Source organism: Hoplias malabaricus, chromosome 2 (assembly GCF_029633855.1).
Source record: "Hoplias malabaricus isolate fHopMal1 chromosome 2, fHopMal1.hap1, whole genome shotgun sequence".
NCBI classification, from domain to species: Eukaryota; Metazoa; Chordata; class Actinopteri; order Characiformes; family Erythrinidae; genus Hoplias; species Hoplias malabaricus.
Window position 1 is genome coordinate 81,701,613 of NC_089801.1, and position 23,797 is coordinate 81,725,409.

The following is a 23,797-nucleotide window of genomic DNA, read 5'->3' on the forward strand; positions in this document are numbered from 1 at the left end:
TAATGAATGTACATGCACATCAGATCCACGCGTGTTGTTAAACAGCTGCTACAAAAATGGAAGTCTGCACTGACAGAGGCAGAGCATGCCCTGCTTACTTGTGTTCCAGATGGCAATGGACAGGACATTTACCCACAGCTGACCCTCACCAAACACAAAACACTGGGCCTCTACTTTTAACTGAAACAAGTGGGAAAGGGATTTATAAACTATGTGTCAAAGTTTTAAATAGAACTTCTCTAAAATCCAGAGCCAACACACCATGGCGGGAGAAACTGGATTTAAAAGAGGACATTGAACCTGCCTGGAGAGCTCTATATAAACCACTGTTGACTAAGTGCTATGGTGATGTACAGTGGAGAGTCATTCACTGTGTTATGGCTGTTAATGCCTTCATCTGTTATAAATACAGCTGTGGATCAAAGCTGTCCGTTCTGTGGCGAGAGAGAAACTGTTTTTCACTGTTTTATGGACTGTTCTAGGCTGACACCACTGTTCCAACTTTTAGAGCTGATTTTTACTTGTTTTACTGTTATTTTTACAAAAACAGTTTTGAAGAAGTGTGGATATTTAATGCTGGGTCGATAGTGATGATAAACTCAAGTTTTGCTATATACCTGACCTGAGCCAGTGTTTGTTTGTGAATTCTGTCTGATTGCGAATACCTGTTTGAGATTTGTTTTGTAATTTTTTTGTAGTAACTCTGGTCTAACTGTTAACGCTAGTCGTGTTGATACTAATCTGAATAACTCTGATGTTTTTACACTAAACTTATTAATGTTCAATCTACTTTCAATTGAATGAGACTTTGACTTTTACATAAATGTATTACATCAAACTGTTACAAAAAAACCATCACTCCTACCTTAACACTCCCCAAAACCTTTAGAGAGAGAAAAGAGGGAGAGGAAAAGAGAAGCAGAGATAGGAGAGTGATGAGAGAAGAGAGAAGAAGGGAGAGAGTGTGAAAGAGAGAAAATGAAACAAAAGAAAGAGGTGTTTACAGCATTTAATGAAGTAAATGATTCATATGAATGTTTACTAATGTTAATGCATTAAATGTCTGAGTCTTTAATTCTGAAACATCCACTTCCTGATGCAGTTGGACTAAACTCTAGTGTTGCTCTCTTCACACAGCTGTGTCCAGCTGCAGAGTCTGGGTTTATTCAATCTGACACAAACGTGCTGAGGAGTCATAATAAAGATAAAACCCAGCACAGAGGGGTTCAGTGAATGTGGTGGTGAGTGTGTGTAAGTGTGTGAGTGTGTGTGTGTCAGTGGAGACGCTGTAGAAGGACAGAGTGCCGGCCGGACAGTCCACATACACTCCTACTCTGTTAGAGCTGGAGGGAGGAGGAGGGAGATCAGTTCTGTTCTTGTTGTGATGGACAGAGTAACTGTTATTAGAGCAGCTCAGACTCCAGGACTTTTCATTCGCTCCAAACACACAGTCATCACTGCGTCCTTTTCTCCTGATTGATTTATACACCAGTGAAATATGAACCCCCCACTCCCCACTCCACTCAGTTTCCCAGTAACAGCATCCAGTCAGACTCTCTCTGCACAGAACCTGCAACCGGTCACTGAATCTCTCTGGATGATCAGGATACCACTGTTCCTCCTTCACACACTCCACCTTCCTGTTCCCCTCAGACAGAGAGAGGTGTGTGTGCACTGTGTTTGGGTCCAGTGTGAGCTCACAGGCATCTGCACACAACAAGATAAACAACACACAATCAGACACACAACACACAATCAGACACACGACACACAATCAGACACACACCACACAATCAGACACACAACAAGATACACAACACACACTCTGTCTCTCACACACACTCTCTCTCACACACACAAACACTCTTACTCTCTCTCACACACACACACACACTCTCTCTCTCTCACTCACACTCTCACACACATTCTCTCTCACAAACACTCTCTTTCACACACTCTCTCTCACACACACACACACTCTCACACACAAACTTTCTCTCTCTCTCTCTCTCTCTCTCTCTCTCACACACACACACACACACACTCTCTCAATGACTTGTGAACATCTCTGCTTATCTCTTTTGAGAGTATGTAGCCTTTTAGCTGCTGATAAACACATAAACACACCTATTGAAATAAAGGTACTATATATTTTTACCTGCTTGATGTTTATTAAAAATAACCAGTGTGTTTAACAATAAATTAATGTCCATTCACTGTGGTGTAGCCCAAACTGATCCAAGGCCTACTCAGGCAAATGATTATTCCCCACATGACAAAACCACTATGTGAGGTCCTGCGCTGTGTGCAGTGATCTCCTCTATTAATGAGCGAGGCCAGTCGTGTAAAACAGACCTCTTACAATAGATCTTTTTTTCTTCAAAAACTGAAAAATATTATGCATGAGACGCCTGGGCTAAAGAGCCAGCTAACAATCGGTCATAACTGATGATAAACACTCTATGGATCCTTTAGTACAGATAAAAAGCTCAAGATACTGTGGTAAACTTAAAAAAAGTTTTTGTTGGCAGTGGTTTCTACATTGCATTGAAATATAATTTTAAAAGTGATCATAAAACTGATCAGTTCTGATACTGTAGTGTGTGCTAAAAAGTGACACTACAATACGTGGTCCAGACGGCATTCATGCTTTTCAACCATAAGAGATTTGAAACTTGACTTGGACTTCAGCTCAAAGACTTGGACTTGTGAAAATGACTTATGAACATCTCTGCTCAGTGGGCACAGAGAACAAGGAGGTGGAGGCTAATGCTGAGATGACACATTCATGTTGTGAGCATTACACTGAACACAGTGAACTTACATTTCTTTATTCCTGGTTTGATCCTGTTCTCCCCGGCATGGTCCATCCTGAAAAAAGAAACACACTCATCCAACTTGTTTCTTAATATTAATCTTTCTAATGTATTTTTCCCCATGATTTTTAAGAAGAACAGTTATTTAGTTTTCCATTAAAATGTTAAAATACCCATAGAGTGTACAACCCTGTTTACAAACAAGTTGTGAAATATAAATATAAAATAAAATAATATAAATATAAAACAAAACAGAATTACATAAAATGATTTAAACCCTATATTTAATTTAAAATGATACAAAGACAATACGTCACAATGAGGAAGATTATAAAGATGTTTAATATATGAAATTATACTTACGTTAATTGTTATATAATTAAAATAATTTTTGTTTTTATTTGATGAAGCAACACTTTGGTTCAAGGGCGTAGATTTGCTCGTGTCATTGGTGGGGACCAAATAGCTCCACACATAACTCTCTTTATGTTCTGCCATTGTGTCTGTCTGACTGACTGACTGACTGAGCAGTGTGCTGCTGCACTTATGCACTTACCCAGGCAGAAGGAAAAGTAGTTCCCACTAACTGTGTATCATTTAGACAAGATCTCAATAGATTCATTACTTTCCCCTGTGTTCCTGTTAATGATATACATTACCTCAAAGGACTGATAAAGATCTGGTATTGGAGGTATCAATATTTCAGTATTGATCCACACATCACTAACAGGTATCAGACATCAGCAATAATAAATGTAGATGGAACACTTCATAATCTCCACAAAACCAACAAAGTAACAATCACAAAAAAAAATCTCTCTCAATGTGACAGTGAAAGTACAAGACATATTTTCATCCAGATCTTTGCACAAGGCTGCAGTTTTCTAGAGAGTTTCAACCGAAGTCTGGAAGTCTGTAAGAGAACTGACAGTTGGCAGTTTGTTGTGCAGTTGATTTCTAAACCATGTTATTCACAGCTACAGACGACTTCACCCTGCTGTATGCTGTGCACTGAAGCCTACCATTGCCATTAATGTTATTGTGATGGATTCATTTCACTGGTGAACTTGACTTTACACATTTCTTTGAAAAATAGCTCCTTATGTCCTCCTTCTAGCTACAGAGTCTCACATGACAGCAGATATATATATATATATATATATATATATATGTTTTTTTTTTTGCTTGTTTTTTTTCTTTTTTTTTTTTTCTTGGAGGGAATCAAGTCATTGGTGGGGACAACTCAATAAAGGCTGGATATTGGTGGGGACACGTCACTTCTGTCCATGCTGATTCTACGGCCTTGCCTTGGTTCATCACAGAGCCGTATAAAAGGGGGTTGTGACAATGGAAGTTCAAAATGCTTGGTGGTCACATGACTCATGAAGGCTCCAAATAGTTCCAGGAAGCTCTAGTCGGCCAATTTAAATGAGTCAGGGAATGTAATCGTGCAGTTTTGGTCATTAGTCTTCAATCAATGTATTGATTTACAATAATTCTAAAGCACACTGATCTGTGTATGTGGTTATATATATATATATATATATATATATATATATATATATATATATATAACCACATATATATATATATATATATATATATATGCTTCAGTTACAGAATTATTCATGTTGTTGATTGCATTATAAAGTTTTAATTATAATTACTGCTTTTTAAACTTGTACGGTGGTCAGTATGAAACATCCCCTATGGTTTCTGAGGGAGGTGAAGAGATGTTCATAAATCAGTTAAGATTAGCTTTCTAACACATCATGGAGGTTTCAGTAATCTTATAAGGACCTATTCTTAAAGACTAATGTGTGTATTATTATATCAGATTGAACAGAAGGTGGAGCCTTAATATAAAAATCTAAATATGGTGCATTAAAATATCACATCCAGCAGGACATTAAATCACAATTGTTTGATCACAAAAACATATTTTACCATGCACTTATTACCACAATTGATAAATTTCTAAAGAAAAAAAAGAGACACTTGAAGGAAATTCTGTTCTTTACTGTTGTGTAACTTTAGCTTAGATTCTATTAGAAAATAAATCCTCATATGGTGACCTTGATCGTCATTGGTGTCGTCATTTCCGGCTGACAGTTCGCGCGCTCAGTTTGTTTGTTTGCTTGCTGCTGTTTAGTACTGTTCCTAAGCTCTTTACTTAAAGTCTTTACTGTTAATACCTTGTTAACTTATCCTTATTAGTTGTACACTGTTAATACCACTACCATTTTATTATTGTTGTTTTCATATTAATAACTTCTCTCAATTAATAACTCCTTCTTTCCTGATTATGGCGACCGCGGAGGAACTCAGCACGGAGATCGAGCAGTTGGGCCGCAGAGTTCAGCGTATCCTGGAGAAGCAGACGGAGCTCCAGCGGGAGAAGACGAGGCTCGAGGCCGCCCACGATGCCTCCTACGCGGCCGTTGGCACGCCAGCTCCTCAGTCGCGGCGGCTCCCCGGGATGGCCATCTTCACTCCAGCCCCGAGCTGGGAGCGTCAGCGTGGGCATGGGAAGCCGAGGGCGTCTCCCCCTCTACCGCAGCCAGTCTTCACCTCTACTAACCGGTTTGAGGTGCTCAGCTCCTGGCCCTCACCTGCACCGGAACCAGCACCGAGAGCTAAACAGGGCGGTGTTCTTTTCATCGGCGACTCTATAGTCAGACATTTAAGAGTCTCAGGCACAAAGAGTAACGCTACTGTGTCCTGTCTTCCAGGTGCTCGTGTCCTGGATGTTGCCAGGCGACTTCCCCCGGCACTGCGGCAGCGTGAGGACCTCGGCACGGTCGTTCTCCACGTGGGGGTGAACGACACTTCCGCCCGCCGCAGCGAGGTCCTGAAGGAGCACTACCGTTCGCTTCTGGATACCGCTCGGAAGAAGACGGACACCAGGATCGTCGTCTCCGGCCCCCTACCCACCTACAGACGAGGATGTGAGGCGTACAGCAGGCTCTTCGCACTCCACTCCTGGCTCCGGGTTTGGTGTGGCACTGTCGGCGTGGACTACGTCGACCACTGGGAGTGTTTTCGGGAACGTCCTGCCCTCTACCGCCGGGATGGGCTTCACCCTAGTCGTCTAGGTTCTGCAGTTCTCTCTGGGAACATCGAGGATGTTCTTTGCCAGGCTTGACTAACCCCACCCACCAGCACAAACCAGGCAAGTAGATTACACAGCGAACAGGTAAGTGATTTTAAGGATACACTTACAGATAATGGCCATTTGTTTGCCCATAGTAAGGGTATATCTACAAAGCTTGCTTTAAGAAATATAAAAATTTGTTACAGTATCAAGACTGTGTCTGTCCCCCAAATCAAACTTAAACCCAGAAAATATCAAACAGCGTGCCCCAATAACCTAATCACTATTAAACCATCAGAAACAGAGGGTAGTATCATCCCCACAGACCTAAAGTTTGGCCTACTCAATATAAGAGCACTTAACTCTAAAGCAGTCATTATACATGAAATAATAATGGATCAGAAACTTGATGTTTTATGCCTTAGTGAAACTTGGGTCAGAAATGATGAATATTTAGCACTAAATCAAGCCACTCCTACAGGCTATAAATATGTACACAGCCCCAGACTGACAGGCAAAGGGGGTGGATTATGTATAATTTACAAAAATAATTTAATTATTAACCAAAAACATGGTTACAACTGTACTTCCTTCAAAAGTATGTACATTAACATAATTAACCCCGCCACAAATAATTAAACATTTATAGACCACCAGGGCCCTATTCAGAATTTATAAAAAAATTTGGTGAACTAGCTGCTAATTTAGCAGTGTCATGTGATAAGATAATAATTGTAGGAGACTTTAACATTCATTTTAAGAAAAGTGATGATCTCCTAAAAAAGGCGTTCACATCAATCATAGATTCTGTTGGTTTCACACAAAATGTATCAGGTCCTACTCATTATTGTAATCACACACTAGACTTGGTTTTGACCCTGGGCACGAACATAAAAAACCTAAATATTCTCCCTCAGTCTTACACGGTCTCAGACCACTACCTAATTTCATATGAACTGAGTTTAGATATTAAAAACATTTACATGCCCACATTATTATCTAAAGCGCTCACTAACCCCATCTACAGCCCCTAAATTTACTGAAAACATCACTGATTTATTGACCTCAGTCAGTAGTCCAGCAGACCCACTGGAGCTGGACAGACTAACGGACTACTTAGATAACACTCTTCGATCAACTTTAGATAGTGTAGCACCGCTTAAGCGTAAAAAGCTACAACAGAAAAAACTCGCTCCCTGGTATAATGAAGAAACACTCACCCTAAAACAAACCGTAAGGAAATTAGAGCGTAAATGGCGGTCGACTAAACTGGAAGTATTTCACTGTGCCTGGAAAGACAGCCTTATCCAATATAGAAGGGCACTCGTCAATGCACGTTCAGCACATCTGTCCTCACTGATTGAAAATAAAAAACACAATCCTAGAGCACTCTTTAATGTAATCTCTAAACTTACAAACAATCGGGCAGCTACACACAGATCCACAGATCCCAGCCATTCACACCAGCAATGCTTTTATGGACTTTTTTAACAATAAGATTGAAAATATTAGACAAACAATAAATACCATATTACTAAATCCAGCCTGTCTGTCATCTGGTGTGGATGATATAGAACAAAACATAGAAGAAAGACTAGAGGACTTTGACCCACTACCACAGCTAGAACTGGAGAAAATCATCTACTCGTCAAATTGTACGACCTGCACACTTGATGCAATACCAACAAAACTATTTAAAGAAGTATTACCAGTCATAATTAATCCCATTTTAACAATCATAAATTTGTCCCTTAGACTGGGTCACATACCCAAAGCATTTAAACTAGCAGTTATTAAACCCCTGATCAAAAAAACGAATCTTGATCCTAGTGTACTATCCAATTACAGACCCATCTCTAACATTCCCTTCATATCTAAGATCTTAGAAAAAGTTGTGGCCCAACAACTTAGGTCATACTTGCATAAGAATAACATATATGAAAAATTTCAATCTGGTTTTAGGCCACAACATAGCACCGAAACAGCTTTAGTTAAGATAACAAACGACCTTCTTCTCGCCTCTGATCGAGGCTGCGTATCCATGCTAGTTCTACTAGACCTCAGTGCAGCTTTCGATACAACTGATCATACTATTCTGCTAGAAAGATTAAAAAACATGGGTGGAATAACAGGAACAGCCCTATCATGGTTTAAGTCTTACCTCACAGATCGCTATCAGTTTGTAAACATAAATAATGTTTCTTCTACTCATACAAAAATGAGATTTGGAGTTCCCCAAGGCTCCATTTTAGGACCTTTACTATTCATATTATACATGCTGCCACTGGGCAGAGTTATTAGCAGGCATGGCATTACCTTCCACAGTTACGCAGATGACACACAGTTATACATATCAGCCAAACCAGATGACAAACCTACACTAAAGAAAATGGAAGACTGTGTTAAAGAAGTGAAGCATTGGATGTCATACAATTTCCTTCTGCCAAACAGCGACAAAACCGAGGTTCTCCTTCTAGGTCCAAAACCTGCTATAAATAAGGTATCAGACTTAATACATAATTTTGACTTCCCTGTTCTCCCTAGCTCATCAGCTAAAAATCTGGGTGTTATAATTGATTCAGATCTATCATTTGATCAGCATATATGTAACATTACAAAAACATCCTTTCCTACATCTTCGGAACCTCGCTAAGTTAAGAAATTCCTTATCCCTCCCAGATGCGGAAAAATTAGTTCACGCTTTTATTACATCAAGATTAGATTATTGCAATGCACTTTTATCAGGATGCTCCAGCAGAAACTTGAGTAAACTCCAGTTAATTCAAAATGCTGCAGACAGGGTCCTCATTAAAACTAGAAAATTTGATCATATCAGCCCAGTCTTATCGGCCCTTCACTGGCTTCCAGTTAAATTCCGTATTGATTACAAAATTATTTTTCTCACGTATAAATCCTTACATGGTCTCGCCCCTGAATACTTGCAAGACCTCATCACACACTATGAACCACCAAGATTACTCAGATCTCAGGGCGCCGGCCTCTTACTAGTACCCAGAATTCATAAGACTTCAGCGGGGGGAAAGCCTTCTCCTACAAAGCCCCTCAGCTCTGGAACAATCTTCCAGCTAGTGTTCGGGACGCAGACACAGTCACTATGTTTAAGTCTAGGCTCAAAACACACTTGTTCAGTTTAGCCTTTGGCAACTAACCTCTGTCTAGTCTAATTTCTCTTGCTTGGAGTGAAAGGATGTCTTTGCCTGAGCTCCTTCTGATTTCCCTCCTCCCAGTCTGTTACAGTCAGATCCGTCACTACACTAAAGAAAATATTCACATGCTCTTATTCTCTGCTGCACTCAAGTAAACTAACTGCTTCCCTTTACTGTTTTACTGTTTTCTGAGAGAACGGTGTCCCACTGATGGAATATTGTTTGCTGGATTCTCTTGCAGACCAGACCAGACCAGACCAGCTGCTCACCTTATTATTATTATTATGTAGCATAATGACACTTCATTGGTGATCATTTAAAAATTCAATCTATAGTTTGATCAGAGGAGGATGGGTCCCCTTTGTGAGTCTTGGTTCCTCCCAAGGTTTCTTCCTCCAGCCTCGAGGGAGTTTTTCCTTGCCACTGTCGCCTTCGGCTTGCTTGCATTGGGCTTTGATTTAAATGTTCTGTTTTGAAACTGTGAAGCTGCTTTGTGACAACGTCAGTTGTAAAAGGCGCTATACAAATAAATTTGATTTGATTTGATTTTACTTCCTCCACTCACAGCTCTACAATCACTCCTCCATTTACATTTCACAAATACTCCTCCAGACAAACATAACCCAAGAATGATATTTTTAGAAAAAATTCTCAACGGAATAAATCATAAAATGGCAATGTTATTAGCTTGATTTAACACACTTGTTAATTGGATATAGATGTGCTGATACTATAAAATATCATTCTTTAAATCTCTTAAACACATGACACTCGCATCTATTCTGCTGTAATTACAGTGCTTCTGGTGTCTGCTGCTAATTTCTGGGAACTATTGAGAATCTCCATGACCCACCATCGCTGTAAAAAAAAAACGATCTATTGGAGTTGGCACAACTCTCTCTCTCTTTACGGCTCAGTCAGTAATTTAAAGAAAGGACTTTTAATTCAGTTCTTAACAATGAATTCCCAACTCAAGTACAAATTTAGTACATTGTTCACTACTGCAAGACTGCAGGTAAACAAGCTGCGCACAGACACACACACACACACACACACACACACAAAGAGAGAGTTTTACACAATTTACATACCTAAGTGTGTCCAGTCTGCAGTGTGAATCCTCCTTTTTATCGGAGAGCAGCTTCTCTCCTGTGTCTCCTGGGTGATTGTAGCTCAGATCCAGTTCTTTCAGGTGTGAGTGGTTTGAGCTCAGGGCTGAAGCCAGAGAAGTACAAGCTTTCTGTGTAACCATACAACCAGACAATCTGGAGAGAGCAAAGGAAAATAAACCTGAATGATGTAAACACTTTTTGAGCAGCTGAGCATTTTTATATAACCAACATTTTTCATAATTTTAAGATCATATCAAAATGTCCCTCATGGCAAAAAAGAATAAACAAACCTAATATAATCATGGAATTGTAAAGCCACTGAGTCTAGGTGCATTAGTGGCAGTTAAAGAACAGGCCATGGGTGAATTCACATGTCTCAGGGAATTTATGCTTGCATTTACCCTCGCAGGTTTGTGGCATCGAGTGGGATTTTGTGAATCATATCTAAATATTGGGTGAAACGGGTGACAATTAATTATAGTGAAGAAAGTTGGAATAGAAAAATAATATCCAAGAGATGGACCATTGTTATTATTCTGTGGTAAACAGGTAAATAACAGCCAAAACACTAATTCACAAATCCTTACTTCCTTGCTTCTTTTTTGTTTAATATTTAAAGTTAATATGTAACCTATGTGAGTTCTGAATTTGTGTCAGTTCTGAGTGTAAATGAATTTCAGTAAAACACACTCAGGAGAAAAGTCAGCTAATGAAGATTGCATAGGTGCAGATATTTAAAATCTTAAAATCAAAATTAACCCCTTTCACCTTAAAAGTTTATGTAATGTAGGTTATATTACATGTGATTAATCATATCGCTTCTTTTGTCTCAGTGTGTTCCTACATTGGACACCCTGTACCATGCCTGGGCACTTTTGACCCTCAAAGTGAAATTGTAATTGCAAATGTGAGTACTCCATGACCTGCCTGGTGAGGGTACACTGAAACATGTCCAGTTCAGTTGAATATGCATCAGTGTGGCTAGCTGTGCCCAGGCATGGAAAGTGAACGTAATGTCAATTCTCAGATATTCATTGACGATGTGCAAAAGTGCATTTATTCAAAATAAATGCCATTGTCTGATGGCATTTTTAAATTAAATCACTGCAGCAAAACTATAGGCCTGTGGAGGAGAGTGGAGGGGGGCAATTGTACTCTGGAAGTGTGAGTATTCTTTAAACAAATGTAGTGACTTCTCTAAAATGTTATCTGCTGTTTTATCATACCTCAGTGAACCAGTGAATGGAGAAAAAATAATATTAATCATTAATACAATTTTCTCTGATTCCTATTACATCACCCTCACCTATCATCAGAGAAATAATGATCAGCTAATTAAGGGTTTCAACTTTATACTTTGTTTAAGTAAAAATACATCTCCATTCAGAAGGGATTTCAGTTTTCTGACTCACATTTACTGTGCACAGTTTTAATTAAACATTGCTAACTAAGACTACTGAATTATTCCTCAATATTTCACACTCTCAGCCTAGATTTTAATACAGTTCATGAGAGACAGAAAAATAACTTTACTCTGAATTCACATCTTAGTTTTTGCATTCAGAAGTAAATTATAGGACATCTGACCTGAGTGTCTCCAGTTTACAGTGTGAACACTTCAGTCCTTCACAGAGCTTCTCCACTCCTGAATCCTGCAGGTCATTGTTACTGAGGTCCAGCTCTTTTAGGAGGGAGTTGGACTGTTGTAAAACTGATCCCAGATATTCACAGGTTTTCTCCCCAAGATTACAATTATCCAGTCTGAAAAGGGACAAATACATTATATATATATATATATATATATATATATATATATATATATATATATAAAGAAAGTGGCCCCAATTTATGGTATGTGTGACTTGGAAACATGAATTAAACATGAATGAAAATGATACGTACAGAGCTCGCTGTGTGTACTTCACAACTGGCAGTAGTCTCCTCAATCCTTCATCTGATGGAATGTATTTCTTCAGCTCAAACTTCTCTTGTGTCTCCTCTGACATCAGTAACATAAACACCAGAGCTGACCACTGTGTGGAGGAGAGTTTCTGTGTTGAGAGTTTTCCTGAGTTCAGGTAGATCTTGATCTCACTTGTCAAAGAATTGACTTTCAGTTCATTCAGACAGTGGAAGAGATTGATGGTCTTCTCTGAGGATGTTTCTGTTTTGATTTTTCTCTTAATGTAGTCTACAGTGTCCTTCAGGTGCTCTCCCTTGATTTGAAGCTCTGGCTGTAAATTCCTGAGAAGTTCCTTGTTGGATTCCAGTGAAAGGCCAAAAAGAAAGCGGAGGAAAAGGTCCAGGTGTCCATTTTCACTCTTCAAGGCTTTGTTCACTGCAGCTTTTAAGAGATCAGACAAGGAATGCTTAAACTTCCATATTATTTTTTCTGCTGTGGTCTGAAGGAGTGGGTTGGATATGTGACTGAAAGTGAGGAACACAAATACAGCAGCAAGAAATTCCTGGAAGCTCAGATGCACAAAGCTGTAGACCTTCTCGTCCTTCTTAAAGATTTGTGTACACACTCCAGAGTACACTAAAGCCTCATCAACATCAGTGTCACATTCTTTCAGATCCTTCTCATAGAATAGGATCTGTCCCTTCTGCAACTGAAGGAAAGCTAACTTTCCAAGCTTCAGTACACCCTCTGCTCCTAGTTTACCTCTCTCAGATGGTGGAACTGTGCTGTCCTTGTTCTGCAGTGTGCTGTATTTCTCACTCTTTTGTTTCGTGTGAAACAGCAGGAAACGCATGTACATTTCTGTCAGAGTTGTGGGAGCATTCTTCATGTCTTCCTCATTTTTCAACATTTCCTGAAGCACAGAGGCTGAGATCCTACAGAAGACTGGTATGTGACACAAGATGTGAAGACTTCTAGCTTGTTTAATGTGTGAGATTATCATACTGGCTTGATCCTGATCTCTGATCCTCTTCCTGAAGTATTCCTCCTTCTGTTCATCATTGAATCCACGTATTTCTGTCACATGATCAAAATACTCACGTGGGATCCGATTGGCTGCTGCTGGTCGAGAGGTGATCCAGATGAGAGCAGAAGGAAATGGCTCTGTTTTGATGAGGTTTGTTATTAGTTTATTGAGAGCAGTCTTCTCTGTTACATTAGATACTTTCTTCTCCTTAAACTCTAGACTGAGCTGACTTTCATCCAGTCCATCCAATATAAAAACCATCTTAAACTTGTTATTCAAGATCTCCAGTGCATCTCTTTCACAGAACTCAGGATGGAAGTAAAGCAGAAGTGTCCAGAGGCTGTGCTCTTCATCTTTGATCAAGTTCAGCTCCCGAAATGGAAATAAAAAAATGAAATCTAAATCCTGGTTGGTTTTGTCCTCGGCCCAGTCAAGAATGAACTTGTGTACAGAGGCTGTTTTCCCCACTCCAGCGATTCCCAGTGTGAATACTCTTGTACCACGCACACCAGACTTCACTTTGAAAAGTTCACTGAATGCAATGGGGGTTTCATTGGGTTTGGGATAAAAAGTCTCTATCTGTCTAACTTCATGTTCAGTGTTCACTCCTCCAGTGCAGCCTTCAATCACATAGAGTTCAGTGTAAATGTCCCTTAGTGGCACATTACTTCCATCCTCTGAAGTCCCCTCGTACAACTTAGCAAACCTTTCCCTAAACTTTATTTTCATTATTTCTCTGACAGTATGTTGTGGTGTATCTATGGAAGGTAAGAACAAAACATGGTTATATGTTTCATGACACAAAAAAGAACAAAATATAATAAAAAGACATTTTAACGTGACTCATATTCAACACAAAAATATTATATTGTTTTCATTAAGTCTTTGCTGTTAAAGAAATGAACAAACACAAACAACAGAAATTAAACTGTGATTTTTTTTTGTTTTGATTCAAATTCAAACTCTATGTTTTAGTAGTATATGATTTACAGTGATGATATATTCACCTGCAATCAGAGCTGTACCTGAGTCTTCAGTTGGAGCTGCGGCAGGGGAGGATGCGCTACGTTGATGATTAACTTCTTCATGTCTCTCTTCATCTGAACGAGTGAAAAGCAGAAACGAAAACTTTAAAGCGCATTTTAAAAATGTGTTCTTCTGGACCTCTGTCTTTAGCTCACACTGACCAGAAAAACCCTCAGACTGTGCGTACACAAAGCTGTGAAGGAAACGTACTATATCTAAACAGGTGTGCATTATTTTGAAAACAGGTGAGTGTTAGAGGTCAAAGGTTAAACAAGGCTTCAGCTTGCTAGGAACATAAAACTGGACCCTAGAGCACTGGACAAAGGTCATGCAGTTTGATGAGTCCAGACTGACCTTGTTTCTAGAGCAGTGAGTACATCAGAGTAAAACAAGAAGTGCATGAATTGATACACTCTTCAAGTCTCACTTCATACACTTATCATTTGTGACCACTGTGCTCTAGTGGCAGTGTTATGATCAGCAGGTGAGAGTGTGTGTGTGTGTGTGTGTGTGTGTGCGCATGTGTATGTAACTGTAGCTCATTCAAAGGCAGCAATCAAAAACAAATGTGCAGGAATGTACTTTTTACAAATCTGCCTCAGAGGCAGTGGAGCATTATAACATTCTGCAGAGTTATTTTATTCTCCATTCAAGTAAAACAATATATTGAAAGTTGTGAAGCACTTCCAATAAATTATAAAACACCTGTCAGTCAGAGCAGGCAAACAAGAGGGTCCAGCTTTATTGGTTAATGGTGGTATTTGAAAATCTCATTGATCTCTGCCTGTTGGCTGGTACCCAGTTACATTCCTTCTGCCTCAAAGGATGTGCTGCCTCCTGAAGCATTGTGAGTAGTGATTTTAACATGTTACCTTTAGTGGCAGTATGATGATCAGCATGTGTGTGTGTACAATGTTATTTGACAATAAAATAAAGTCCACTGAGTATCTGAATGGACTAAATATCCTGGTCATCACAGCAATGAAATGTTTTCTGTTTTTCATTATTTTAAAACTAAGAAGGAAATAAACCCAATTTCAGGAACCTTTAAACATAACACTATCTTCAAGAACCTCTTTTTTTAGAAATCAGCCTGCATAGGACTTCCCTATAGTGTAATCCCCTCTAGAAACTTTTTTTTTTATTTTAACAAATATTTTGCACAGTGGTTCATATGCTATTTTATGAGTTATTAATATTTTCACTTGTAACAATTTATGCAGTGTGAGCATCACACTGAACACTCTCTCCCTGTTAATATGGTCTTAAAACTAAGATGTTTATTGGGAAACTGGGGCCAGGTTGCTGTTTCCTTATAAAAGGTTTCATTGGGCATGCACTTAAATGTCTTCTAATGATACTCTCTCTTGAAATCTGTGATTGCATGGTCACATTTTGGTGGTGGCACAGGAGATCATTGACCCTCTTAGAAAAACCTTTCCAGCATTCCATCCCAACTCATTCCAGTAAATATGGGTCTGAATGTAAGACAATGCTTAATTCTTATAATACTTATGTGGAGCACAACGGAAGGTAAAGTCTCTATTTTAAGGTGATGCTTCACTCATGCATCATGGAGGGTAAAATCAGATTATAAATTACTTAGAGTTGTTTACTCTGGAAGATCTTGATCTAGTTCAGGATTCAATACAAAAGTTTTCATTGTGGGTTTTGCATTGCCTACCACATCTCTAAGCAACTTTGATTTGAATGTACTTTCATACATGTCATTGGCAACTATGAAGCCAAACACAACGTGCTCTTGAGCAAATACACCATGTTTATTAATTTTAATTCTCATATTTTTGCTATTTATTCATTTATTCATTCATCGTCTGAGCAAGACAATGGAGAAATTATATAAATATGGATAAAGTGTGTGTTTAAATAGCGGATATAACTTCAGATTCATTACCAGGTTTCACTTTGGTTTTCAGCTCCTCGGCGAGATGGTTCTGGTTTATGTTTTTCAGAACAGTCAGTGTGATCTCTACAGCACTATTCATTCCATATGCACTTATCATTTTTTCCACAGTCTTGGGTCTGTCTGCCTTCTCCAGCTCAGCCCGTGGGATACGGGGGAAATTATCCACAGCTTTGGTCAAATGAAACTGAAATAATTCCAGGTCTTCGTTCAGCAGATCCTGAAGAGTATTCAGGAGCACTACTGAGATGTTTGTCATTTTGCAACACTAGAGATAAAAAAAGACAATACAGGGAACTTAATGAATACAGGGAACTTAATAGAAGTCTTTCATAAGTTCATAAGAAACTAAGAAACGTGTGGCTGGTCAAGAATATCAATTTATTTTAAAGTTTTTCTATAGCGAATTCTCAGTGTACTGGGGAAAACTATCATTTATACATCAAATCTGTTTGACACTAAATAAAACATCATTGTAATACATATGTCACTGAAGGGAATCAGCCATCTCTATCTACCTGTGTGCTTCACTTGGCAACTCCAATTCCCAAAATCCTCTGCAAAATCACACAACCAGTTCAAACAATCAGAGAACACATCAGCACTCATTCAGTACTAAACATACCTGTGTCTCATGTCCTACTCATAACAGAGAGTGTATCACCTGAGTGTTAGTTAGTGATGGTGCCGAGTATTGTCACTGTCCAAATAAAAACCTACAGTGTATATCCCAAACGAGGCTGTGCTCTCCTTACCCACAACCACTGATAACTCCTTTACAGCTGCCCGTAGTTCCCAGCCCCTGATGCTAAACTGCACAAGGGATATGGCAGACTTGGCTATACATCCCCTGACACCTATCTCCACCGGTCTTACATGTGCCTGCCACCTGCGTTCACTCACCTCAGCCGCATACTTCAGCTTCTTCCTTTCAAATGCTTCATCTTCTGCATCCTAAAATGGAACCATTAACTCCATTAAACAAACTATCTGTTCACTTTCAGGGTACAGCACCCTGTCTGGCCTCAGTGTAGTTAACACAATGCACTCTGGGACCTGCAGTTTTCTACCTACGTACACCAGTAATTTCCAATCTCATACTTCACTCCATCTACAAATATTTATAGCCTGCCTACGCACTCGAATACTTCCCCCTTCATGCACAAACCTAACAACTTTATTACTACAACCACTTGTCAATGCATTAACCTCTTTTTGCTCTCCAACAAATTCTAATATGGGAGGTAAATTCTGCCAAAATTAAAACTGAAATGAAAACACTAAAATGAAAATGCAAATACCAAACGTGTAAGCAAATGTGACAAAATTAAAAATGAAATTAAATAACTTCATTTGCAATTTCATTTTTCACTCAAGCAAGTGTCAGCACTGACAAAATTAAAATTACAATTTAAAAAGCTTTTTGTCATTTCATTTCAAAACTAAAATGGAAATTAAAAATGGGAAAATAAAAGTCAAAGTTACCGTTTAACATTCCATTTTCAGGTTGTAGGTGTTTTCACTGACAAATAGAAAATCAAAACAAAAAAGTACCACACTGTGTTCTTTTTTCATTTTAAAAACATATTAAAAAATGAAAACAGATACTTATTTGATTTTTCATTTCACACTCTACATCCATATAATATAAAAAAAATGAATAATTTTTCTTTTTTTCTTTTTAATCAAAACATAAATTCATAAATAATAACAGAAAAACTGTCCGTCTTTTAATTTTTCTCAAATTGAACTTTAACACCATCATCAAGACAGGCAAAAGCGCATATACACAAAGAGCTCACTTTGCTTTTTTTTTTTTTTTATTATTGCTTGCTCTTGTAAATTTACTGTTTCCAGAGCTGTTAGTTTCAGAGCAGGATGGCTTTAGAACAACACTCTGAAGTAATTGTACACATGGTAAGAAGGAAACCATCTTCTGCATTCATCTCTGTGGCTATTGTGCATTGTTATGGAGAAGAAAGGAGTTTTGCTCGAAGTGATTCACCAGGGTCTGGATATCCGCGCTTTGGAAATAGATGCTTAATCCATCCACTCTTCAAATCCAAATGCATGTATACACATTATATTTTTTTATTATGGAGAACACAGCTTCTTCAGAACAGATAGATAATCAGAAACCCATGTCTGAGCACAGATGTCTGTTACTAAATCACTAAATGCATGCAACAATACACAGCAAATTCTCCAGTGTTAAATCAACACTATTAGTGTTAACTTAGCACTGAGAGTGTTAAATTATTACACTAAAAGTGCTAATTTAACACTAATAGTGTCAATTTAACACTGGAGAATTTACTGTGTAGTTTGGACTAAAATTAACAAGTCATTATTATATGTTTTCATTTATTAATGAAAAAACACTCATTGCTTATTTTATATATTTAAGTATATTGTACAATTATTTATATGCATTTGGCAAAATGATACAGTTGATAGCCAAGGGTCCCTCTGTTTAATGACAGTGAAATGATTTTAGCATGAAATTTGATATCAATTTATTTACATTTGGTACAGTAAAATTCCACCTGTATTTCTACATGTACATCAGTCTGACCAGTCAAAGCCAATTAAGTGTTAATAAAAAAATAATAATGCTGGTAATATATATAATAACAAGTTACAAGTTACATAAATATATATATAACAACAATGCCAAATAGCCACCGAGAAAGACAGGGCCAGAGTGTGACACTATGGATTTGGAGTATGAAATGAAAATCTAATAACCATCTGCAAAAATGTGCCCCATCAAGCTGTGGGGGGACTGCCCCAGCGAGCCACAGGGGTCTGCTTCACCCAGAGAGCAATCTCTACTTTGTGTTGTCCCTTCTCTGAGAGAATCACAGAGGACATCCATTGCAAGAAAGAGAGAGTGCAGAGTATTGGCGAGGCAGGCAGCAGGAACAGAGTATCTCGAAGCATGAGAGAGACAGGAAAAAGAAAAACAGACAGTGGGTTAAGATAAGGGGGTTAGTAGGTTCACGGTAAAGCAGGGGCAAGGTTGCCCTGCAAGAAACTGAGAGTAACCGTTAAGTGAGTGATTAACCAAAGGTCTAAGTTTACAATCTAGATTTAAAATATACATATGCAGTGAGCTTATTTACACAATATTACAGAAGATGATACAGAAGATAATCAGCCAAAGAACAAAAAAGTGCAAGAGTAATCTCAAAGTCAGTGTCACAAACAGGACTCGAAAGCACTCAGATAAACTTCTATGACTTCTGGTTTGAGTCACGGGTTCATTGTTTCAGCAGTACAGATTTCCTCTGTTGTTTTTCCAGTTCATTATTTTGACTGAGCCAATGATCAAGTATAAAATATAAACCCAATTCAGTTTTACTTTTCCAGTGTTCTTTCGGTTTTCCTGCCCGATAGAGGGATTTATCCTTTCAAAATGTCTAACAGATTATTTTTAATGCTGGGATCATTTTCGGACACGGATTTAATGTGTCGTATTTATCTGTCTGTAGTTTAAATACTGGGAACATTTACTGACAGTGGTGTTCGATACGGCAGGACGTTTCCGTCACTGCGAGAGAGGAGCTAAACACTGAACATGACTATTTTAACGCTGATAACACGCACAGGTTTGAGAGTTTCAGTTTTTAATACACGACATGAACTGTCTACACAGTTAATAAAGATTTATCTTACCGCGTTAAACAGCTTCTCTCTCTCCTTCCGTAAATGCTCCTGCGGTCAAAGATATTTTTACTTTCTGTTCTTACCCGCTGCCCCTCACCCCCTCCTCCTGTATCCGTTATATTCCCTACATTAAATGTAACTCAAGCCCAGACAATAAGTGGGAGTGATGAGGAGGCGGAGACACTGACAATCACTTCTAGCGTCAGCCAATGGTTTATCAGACACCAACTTTCAATCAGAAATGTTATCGTCCAATCAAACAAGAAAGCACCCGTCTATCATTTTGTGCAACAGTCAATGGTTGTAAAGTCCTAGTGTAACTGTGAAGTGTCTAGAGTTGTTAACAGGCCCACACTGTTTTTGCATTGTTTTCCTCAGTGCTCCAGGCACCGTGACAAAGAAAGCTCTTCTCTACAGAGTCTAAGGCTGAGTCTGAAACATCCTAAAGTTGCCGACTGTGTTTAATACATTTCTCTAATATTTGAAGGCAACATAGGTGTAACCTTCACTACTTTGAAATTCCCATAATTCAGATCCACTGCTGTACACTCCAGTGCATCGAGCCTTTGTACTCCACTTGCTGATGCATGGCTTTAAGTGTGGTGCGCACAGGCTCATGTGCAGCTGCTCCAGAACATCCCATTTCATTTCCTGCTTTTCTGTGGAGGTTTGGCCTATACAGAGTGAATGGGAACAACTGAACTGTGCAACAATAATGCAGCTAAACCCAGTCATTGAAAGGGGTGTCTACAAATCTTTGGACATAGTATAAGTTGTAAGTGACATATTTAGTGCTCACAAAAGAGAAGAAAATAAAAGAAGTCAATTTGAAAATAAGGTACATTATATTATCTATGTTACACGCAAATATCTTACACTGTGTCTAAACATATATAGACATCTCTTTTAATGAGTGAAGTTAGCAACGTTGTTTTGCCCACATTTAATTTTTACATTCAGCTTAAATATGCCATAGTGTCAGGGATCACGGAGCGGACTGACGGAGATGGACACACTTGCTAAAACAGAGTAACTTTTATTTACAAGACAAGACAACCATACAAAGACAGACTAAGATAACTAGTGAGAAAACTTAAACAAAGAAAGACTGAGACAGAGAAACTTGGAAACAATGACTTGGACAAAGAAAGGGAACTGGACATAGAAACCTAGGAAAAGAGAGCTAAACATACAAAGAGAGAAACAGACTAATCTTATACAGAACTAAATAGACACTTGAACAGCTAGAACTAAACAGACACAGAAAGCTAAACAGACTAAACTTGAACATAGACATAAACCGAGTAAACACACAAACAGACAAAAGAGATACAAAGACTGACTTGGAGGGTATAAGAAATAAGCAAGACAGACAGACCAGAGAGTACAAAACAAAGGTGAAATATCCGACAAGAGGGAGTGAGAGAAGGGGACTTAAATACACATGCAAACGAGACACACCTGAGACAGATAATGAGGACAGCGGACAAGGAGGCGGAACAAAGGCGGGACTAGGGTAACAATAAACAGAGCCGGAAAAACAGACATGACAAGACGAGGGCGTGACACATAGAAACATTTAAAAGAAAGCAGGATGCTCTTGAGCAGCTGCACATGAGCCCGAGTTCACCACGCTCAACGCCAGGTGTCACCAAAATAAATTAACTTTACTTAATAGCTGTTTGAACAGAAAAAATGTGGTTCACAGACACACAGAGAGAGCGTAACAATAGAGGAACACTTTTTGGTGCCGTATAGAACCCTTTTATAAAAGGTGCCATATAGAATCATCTATAGCACATTCTTATAATCAAGCAGAAGGACCTTCAAGTGTTCAGGGTTCTATACAGAAATGTTTTCATTACAAAAGAACCATTGAAAAACATTATTTTTAAGTGTGTAGTTTTGTGTAGAACCCATTATATTCCTCTTCACTCTGGAGTCTGATCACCGTGACTCGAGGTCTGCTAAAGCACCTGAAGAAGACAGGAACACGAGATACAGAATATGACATCCACATGGGCTGAAAGTTTGAGAACCACTGGTTTACAGTAAATATGATATTTTAATTTCTACAGTGTCTCTGGATTAAGAATGGGACTTTAATTTGGCCTCATTCCCACAGTTGGTTTGGTTTGAGGTTATACTCAGGCTCTTCTCTGAATCAAAGCTTGCAATATGTAACAGCAACAGAACAAGTAAATACTGCTGCTGAAGACCAACACACCCTCCTCCTCCAAAGAAAGCAGGTATTTTGCTGGTGACTTTAGGCAGTAAGGAGTCTCTGATGTTGCTGTATTTTGTGCATGAGAGGAGGAAGTGACCCTCAGTTTTTATCTCTCCAGATCAGCAGTGGAAGCAGTTTTTTTCGGATTGCGAAATAAGCCTCATGATATTTTTCTGTCAGGGATATAATTGCTGATTTGACATTTCCTGTTGATGTTAATAGCTTACCCAAGTATGTGTAGTTGTTGATGTGAGAAATTTAAATATCACCAAGAAAGTTTATTCACCTATAATCTAGGTTTATTCTGTGAAGTAATAACATTTATTTTATCCATATTCACTTTAAGAGCCTAATCTTCACAGTAACTGTCTAGGATGGACATATTCTGTTGGAGTGCATCTGCTGTTGGTGCTAAGATCATGAAATCATCTGCGTAAAGTAAGCATTTGATTTCTTGGTCGTCTAGAGCAAGTCCAGGAGCAGCTGAATCCTGTAGTTGGCCAATTCATTTATTACATAAAACTGGAGCCTTTGTGTCAACTTTTACACAGCATTGTGTGTTACTGTGCACTGATTTTATGATGCTGTATGTTGCCGGCACCAGGTCTAGGGGTGGCTGGGCCAGCAGCAAGGGATACACAGACCAAACAGCACTCTGTGTATCAGAGTCTGTGAATCTGTGAAGCAGTGAGAAAACACGACAGCAGTGAAAAACTTAGTCGAAGTCAGCGCGAGTTTATTTCTGGACTGCGCATGCTCAGAGTCTAAATTTTAGTGTTCTCCCTGCAACGCACTGGGATGTAGCGCCATCTAGGGGCGAGTGGTGTAACACCATATAAAACAAACAAGAGCGGCTTGAAACGCTTTTAGAATGGTTCTGATAATTAAAATAATAAAAATAAAAAAATAAGTGTGATAAGGGGGGTTGTCTGTGTGAGATTAATCTGTAGATGGAGGCAATTTTCTAACCCTCTACACTCTCCCCTGCTTCAAGAGATGTCTCCAGACATCTAGAACTAAACTCATAATACTGTTTCAAGTCTGTATTTAGTCTGCTGTCTGTGGACATATCTATATACCTAACGTCTAAGTCATAAGTACTGGTCTGACATAGTAGCATGCTTCAGTGAATGCTGGATAAACTGTCATAGGGTAAGGTCCACATGCAACCATTGCATTCACTCCAGGTCTCCAAGATTGATATGAAGGCTGACCCAGCTGCTCATATGTGAATATTTCTTTGCACTTTGCAGCCCGAGTGGACCTCCTCACAGGCAGCTCTGTATCATCGGACAGCTCTATGTCAGGCTCAGCTTCTTCTATGGACCCTTCTGAATTTACCTGGTGAAGCATGTTGTCTTTTTCAGGCAGTTCTTGAACATCCTCACCAGCAAATGCATCCTCATGCGTTGGTGCTTGGTTTGAGTCTGGTGCTTTCAATGGCACAACTACTTTATGCACACCCTTTGATTCACCTGTTTGTCTCACCGGTGTGAATTCAGGTGCTACAACTCGGAGGCGGCAGTGGGGTTTGGATGGGAATGTCTGAGATGTGGTCTTCCTCCTTTCGTACACAGGTAATGGTCGAATATTGTAAAATAATTCTTCATCAGCAGAGTCATCAGAACAGTGCTGGTCTGGCTCTTTACTCTTTGTTTGGTGGCAATTTCGTCCATGAAGTTGTTTTCTTCTCTGACAAGTCTGTTCATTTGGTTCAATTGGCAGGTCGTTTACAAGCAGTAGGAGATTGCGATGACACACACGGATGTGTCGGTCCCCATTCTCAGCTTGAATCCTATAAACAGGTCCATCTCCTACCCTTTCCATGACCC

At 39.0% G+C, this 23,797-nt stretch overlaps 2 protein-coding genes across 2 annotated transcripts; one reads left to right on the forward strand and one right to left on the reverse strand.

Moving 5' to 3' along the window:
- Window positions 1-864: 864 nt before the first annotated feature.
- On the reverse strand, window positions 865-19,857 carry LOC136687341 (NLR family CARD domain-containing protein 3-like). Its single transcript, XM_066661726.1, has 8 exons — window positions 19,748-19,857; window positions 16,061-16,337; window positions 14,127-14,219; window positions 12,092-13,877; window positions 11,777-11,950; window positions 10,169-10,342; window positions 2,825-2,871; window positions 865-1,707 (listed from the first exon to the last, which is right to left on the reverse strand). Exons 2-8 carry the CDS (start codon window positions 16,326-16,328, stop codon window positions 1,163-1,165), a joined length of 3,087 nt encoding a protein of 1,028 aa, XP_066517823.1. The 5' UTR covers window positions 16,329-16,337; window positions 19,748-19,857; the 3' UTR covers window positions 865-1,162.
- Window positions 1,551-5,968, forward strand: LOC136687361 (uncharacterized). Its single transcript, XM_066661760.1, has 2 exons — window positions 1,551-1,663; window positions 5,145-5,968. The coding sequence occupies exon 2, from the start codon at window positions 5,296-5,298 to the stop codon at window positions 5,959-5,961; it is 666 nt and encodes a 221-aa protein (XP_066517857.1). The 5' UTR covers window positions 1,551-1,663; window positions 5,145-5,295; the 3' UTR covers window positions 5,962-5,968.
- Window positions 19,858-23,797: the final 3,940 nt, after the last annotated feature.